This window comes from Nesoenas mayeri, assembly GCF_963082525.1.
Source record: "Nesoenas mayeri genome assembly, chromosome: 3".
NCBI classification, from domain to species: domain Eukaryota; kingdom Metazoa; phylum Chordata; class Aves; order Columbiformes; family Columbidae; genus Nesoenas; species Nesoenas mayeri.
In genome coordinates this window covers 97,690,584-97,696,788 of record NC_137544.1, presented here as the reverse complement: position 1 = coordinate 97,696,788, position 6,205 = coordinate 97,690,584, and the positions used below count along the sequence as shown (strand labels likewise).

The 6,205-nt window shown below is 38.3% G+C and overlaps 1 protein-coding gene across 1 annotated transcript in view; it reads right to left on the bottom strand.

Annotated features, from left to right (window-relative positions):
* Positions 1-517: 517 nt before the first annotated feature.
* CENPF (centromere protein F) overlaps positions 518-6,205 on the bottom strand; it is a gene marked incomplete at both ends in the record, with an annotated part of 40,889 nt that continues 35,201 nt past the window's right edge. Inside the window, 3 exons of the mRNA XM_080342727.1 lie at positions 518-727; positions 3,046-3,239; positions 5,202-5,678. Of these exons, the coding sequence (XP_080198853.1) occupies positions 518-727; positions 3,046-3,239; positions 5,202-5,678 (881 nt within the window). The remainder of the gene's footprint in view (positions 728-3,045; positions 3,240-5,201; positions 5,679-6,205) is intronic.

The window sequence follows — 6,205 nt, the reverse complement described above, 5'->3', positions numbered from 1 at the left end:
AAGATGATGAAGGGAGTGGAGCATCTTCCTTATGAGGAAAGGCTGAGGGAGCTGGGGCTCTTTAGTTTGGAGAAGAGGAGACTGAGGAGTGCCCTCAATGTTTATAAATATACAAAGAGTGAGTGTCACGAGGATGGAGCCAGGCTCTTCTCGGTGACAAACAATGGTAAGACAAGGGGTAATGGGTTCAAACTGGAACACAAGAGGTTCCACTTGAATATGAGAAGAAACTTCTTCTCAGTGAGGGTGCCAGAGCACTGGAACAGGCTGCCCAGGGAGGTTGTGGAGTCTCCTTCTCTGGAGACATTCAAAACCTGCCTGGACACATTCCTGTGTAGCCTTATCTGGGTGTTCCTGCTCCAGCAGGGGGATTAGACTAGATGATCTTTTGAGGTCCCTTCCAATCACTAATATTCTGTGAAGAGAAAATGGTGCCCTCTGCACAGTTCTGATATTTATTTCGCAAACTGGGTTTTGATTGTCCATTAGTCTGAACTGCGATTAAGTCCACATAGTTTTACTGCACCTTACAATTTTCTTTTTCCTCCTCTTGCTCAAGTAGTCCTTGTTCGTTTGGAGAATTTTTGGCTTTGTGCATCATACAACTCTCCCTAGTATTGTCAGAGCCAGTTTTTGTGGATTGTTTATACAGGCAAAGTGGTGACCTTGAAGCAGATTTCAGCGGTGGCAGAGCTGTTACTGCTGGGGACTGCTGTTCGTCATTTACCTGTAATGCAAACAAAAATGTCCTGTTTTACTGGTGATGGAAAACCATATTAGCTTTCTGCAGTAGGTCAAAAGACTAAACATTGGGATTTTGAAAAAAACATACACAAATATTGAAAACGGCAAAACATATTTTGAAGACATTTATCACTTTGAATATACAATACAGTGATACTTGATATCAGTCGTTTTGGCATGGTGTTAGACGGAATATCCACTACACAGCTGGCAAGCTATTTGCTAGGAGCAAAAGAAAAAGCTAAACCAGGAACAGACAGTACTCTTATTCTGCTTACGGAGGTACTAGATATTGTATACTGAAATCTATATTTTATTTTTCCTGTACATACCCTGCAAACACAAAACATAGTTGTCAATTTTTTGCTGACTTCTGGACAAAACCCACTGCTTTCACATTTTAACCGATGTACAGTCAAAGCATTCCATTTAAATTCTACATCAAATTCACATAGGAAAGTGAATGAATTTGCATGTGGATATGACAGGGCACATTTTGAACACCTTGAGAAATTTGCAACAGTTTGAAACCTGATATCTGAAATGATGTACATCTAAACACTTGTCAAAGAGAAGGAAACAAGTCTTATTTCACTTTTAAAATAAGACACACCATTTACTGTATTAATATAAAGCATGAAACAACACATTTTGATGGTTTCAGAAAATGATAAAATGATATTATGAACAATTCCTCCAGAAATTCCTAGATGTATGTCATCTTGAAATAAAACAAACACATAACATCCAGCAATGCAGAGGATAGAAGGGCACAAATTCCTGGAACTGCATATTTACACTTGGGGGAAAAAACAACCTTGAAATCTTTATTTCTGCTATATAGTTGAAGGTAAGGAGTAGCCTGTCCTTAGACCTAGACAATGCAAGCTTAGGCAAAGAGGAGAACTGTTTGGGAAATCCTTCCCCCATTAAGTTAAAAACAGTTTATTACTGATTACTTGTTATTTGCTGTAACCTTGACTATGGCCAGCAAGACCTTCCAACAATCTTACACCATGCTGGCAGGTGATTACAACACCACTTTCTGCTGCCAAGGCTTCCTTTCTTTTTTGCACTACTCAGTTTCTTTACAAGCAAAACCCTCCGTGTGTTTCTAAAGTTACGGGAAAACATACATAAATGAGTGTAAATAAAATCTATTGGCATCACTTAATGAAACAGTAATAAACCACAGACCTCCAGGCAATTCTGTAAAAAGCAACAAACTTTGACAAGTAGGGTAATTAACCCTTGAATCCAATGTCTGTGGTTTCACTCTCACTATCAGAATGCAGATTTTGTATTGCTATAGCTCAAAAAAATTATGGCTCTGGTCTGGCTTGTCATCCGAATGGTGCTTTCTGGCCTCACAACCTATCCATCTGCTGAAGTATGTGGCTCTTGCCTTTACTTACGTTTGCTATTTTGCCAACAGACTTTATGTGCTAACACAAAATAGCTGCATTAAAACCAAAACAAAACAATGAAAGTTGCATTCTTGGCTTTATGGCTTCACTTTTGGCTGTGTGGCAGCCTCCACTGACTGCCAAGAGAATGCTTTTGTGTAACCTGGCAAACGGAAAGAGTTTCTATCTACTGGCGTATTTCTACGCATATCTAAAGAAGCGTCAATGTATAATAAATATAGTCTTATTGCTCAGCTTGAGATAGCATGGTTAAAAACCTTCAGAGGAGATTTAGGATAATAAAAGGTTTATTTCTGTTCTAGAGCTTGAACATTTTTCTATAATCTGCAAAGCACTGGCACAACTTAAAAAGAACACCTTATTGTGAAACATTTAACAGTGTGCCATATTACTAAGAACACTTGCAAAGTTAATGTAAACTTCAGTTACTAAACTATTTTTAATAAAAATTGACTTTCAAGACCTAACTCTCTAGTATTGATTTGTTTTCATAACTTTAAAGTCTGGTAAACACATTGAAGTGTAGTTAGTTTCTTTACCATCTAATTGCTCTCTATTGATAGTTTAACAGCCTCTCAAATAACTGTAGTTATTTCACAGCATCTCGAATTTGGAATTCCAAGAAGAGTTGTTAGGAGAAAACTTTAAGCCTCAGTCACAAATTATATCACAGGAACATTTTGCAGATTGCTAGCAGGGTCAAGAGCTCTGTCATGTTTTAGCCATTCAGTATTTATGGTCTTATCTTCACTGTAGTGTTGAGAAATGTGAAGAATTGTATGTCCTCAAACTTACTTGGCAAGATGATCACATTTAGTGGATGTATTAGTTATCTCCATGACTTTCATACCCAGATACATTTTTTTAAATTTACCTTTTGTGGTTTGCTGCCACCAGGTGTCGAACGGGAGTGCTCACCAAGATTATCCGGTTTGCATTTTTGTACATCTTGTGCAGCCAAAGGCAATTTCTCACTTGGAGAAGCCAGATGGGGATTGGTTCTTAGATTTAGGGTTGTCCTGCGTAAAATGTAAGGGCTGACCTTTCCAGTGGGGATATCAGCAAACCCTGAAAAACAAACAGCTTCTATTAAAAACAGCTACATAAGTTACACTTTCTTGAACAGATCTTCTATTTTTTTTTTTTTTTACGATGGAGATAAAAGTAGGTGATTAAAATGATCCATTTTCTTCAACAGAAGAAAATATTTAAAAAGATTGTTGAACAGATCTTGTGTATTCCAAAATTCATATGCAAGCTCTGGAAGCTGTAGATAAAGTACAACAGTAATTCTATAGCAAAGTTTTTAAAACAAGTGTTTGGTCTTTTTCTTTACAGGTACAATATTATATCAAGAATAATTTCAGTCTGAAAACATGTACTGGTTTTACTAAAATTCAATCAGAACACAATACTGTGACAAGACATTCTTGATTTTTCATAATTGTCTCTGCATATAGTGTTATGGATTATCTATTATCTCTCTATTTAGCCTAGAAGTCAAACACTAACTGGCACATATGTCCTCAGGACAGGTGTATTGCCAGAAGGTAATAACGCTGGGCAGAAAATGGAATGTAAATAACGTGTAGACTTAGAAATCCTGACTTCTGGGAGTGATCACTGAAGTTGTTGTAATTCAGCATCTCTATAGCTTGTCCTTTAATGATTGCAATTGCATTTTTATAAAGGGGCACTTAAGAGGTAGCTGAACGTGCAATATATTTTTCAAGCACTGATTCATGTTATTTTCTGTTACAGCAAACCCTTATAATTTCATTGCATTCAAAACAGAATGAACCTGAACTGTCATGAAGATGTTAACATACTACTGCTATGGTCAAGACAGTTTTGACTTAGGGAATTTTAATTGACTCAATGTATTGCCAATTAACACACTTTTAATCCGGTTCTGGTATTGAAAGAAACAAAAACACACAAATAATCAAACACTTGGAGAAAATACCTCTCCTCCCCAGTTTCTGGTCTTCAATTGCCTTGCTGCACGCTACACCTTCAGTGAGGTGATGGGACGGCAGGTGATGGGATGGCAGGAGATGGGAGTCAGATCCTGCTCCTTGTTTTTAATTCAATTGCTCAGACATGGAACAACCCACTGTCAATCATCCTTCTGGGCTTGCACCACCTTCCTCAGTCTCCTCTCAGCCCTGCTCAAGGACACCACCACCAGCCTCAGCCCCGTGCCCTGCTCAGTGTGAAACTTTGCTTCAGCATCACTCCTGTCACTCTAGCCCCAGCACTGGTTTTCTTTCATCTTGGCATTTACTGTCCTTTCCTACGTTTTCACAGAGATACAAACACCTCTGACTGGTTCTGTTTTGGCACATGGTTTTTTGTCCTTTGAAGCCAGCTGGACCCCAGCATGTTTGGCATGGGACATCCCTGACCTCCTTCCTCAGTGTCCCCTGCAGCCCTCGTCACCGGTCACCTGCCAGTCAGACCCACAGCTACTAATAGCCTCTTCGACCTTTGTCGGGAGTGATGCTGAAGGACCTGTGGGGCTGTGGAGGGAGCAAATGTGACTCCATCACAGCACGGTGCTCTAACACTCCAATCTTTGAGAGTAGATTGGCCTTTGAAAGTAGATTCACTCCACAGCTATTCTCCTGTGAGCTACAGTAAATGGTTCAAACAATGCTTTTAAATGATGAGAGCAAGTCTTCTGTCAGCAAAACTTTGTTCCTGTTACAGATCATATGCTTAGCCTTTAATATACACACTACAAGGAACTACAAAGTTGCGACTGCCAGCACCATTTAACTCTTAGCAAAACGGTATTTATTAAACCGACATAAACTTATCGTGCTGGTCTAACACCTCAGCTCCACAAACACTAACTTGGCGCTAACTGGCACGTCTCCTGTTGACTACTTTCACCTATCACCATCACCAAAAATATTTGCATAGTCACCTACTCACCAGAGTAAAACTAATTCAGCAAAACAAGAGAGAAAAAACCCACCTGCTATGGTCAAGAGAATATTTGCCTTTATAAAATGCTGTAAATACCTTTTTTCACTACTTCTGGAAGCCCATCTGGCTCATAGTCTGTGTTCTCCTGACCCAGCAAACGTTGGCAGATATCATCTTTCCTTTTTTTTTTGGATAAAGTCTCAGGACCAGGAGATCTTGGTTCTTCGTTATCATTTCTGTTGTCTTCATATCTCTGCCTTTTACTTGAAAGCTTAGTAGTATCTCCATCTGCCCTCATCTGTTTGACAGACTGATTGCTCAGTGTTAAGGAGTTCTCCGAATTCAGCAGAGGAGTGCTGACAGCCTCACTCGTGGGCTGTTTCAGCTGAGCACTCAACAAACTGACTTGTGTTTTTAGCATCTCATTTTCTTCCTCTAGTTTATAATATTTAACAATTAGAGAGCAATATTTCTCCAAGTTCTCATTTGCCTCTCTGGTTTTCACTTCTGTAGATTCCTGTAATTCTTCCAGTTTTAATTTAATTTCTTCTGTAACGGCATTCTCATCAGCACCTTTCAAAGCAAAATATCATTATTCATATAACTGATGTTAAAAAAACCCCACATATATAAGAATTTATAATGCAATGGTCACACATCTTTTAATTAATTATCCATGTTCATAACTGTGCAACTGTAAAAGAAATAAATGACAGTGTCTAACAAAATCAGTAATACGTTAGACACAATAATGTATTTGCTAAATAGAGAACAAACATTCAAAATTTGAAAAGAATCCTTGACCAGTGCATGGGCAAACATTTTCCCTGCCATTTTGTAACTTCTCAACACTCAAATTTGTAGCCCTAACTTTCTTTATGTAACATTTACAATAACAGAATCTACTAATCTCTCACGAGATGAGCCGAAATATAAAGAGTAAAGCCCAAGAATCAGACAGGAAAGTTTGCTGGAAAGCAATAAAAGAACTTGTACAAAAAATTTTGTTATTAAGAAAAATACTCCCCTTCCTCTTTAAGTCACTTTTAACCACAAAAGTGTAATATTTAAAACATTTATTCATAATCCAGAGTTGCCTC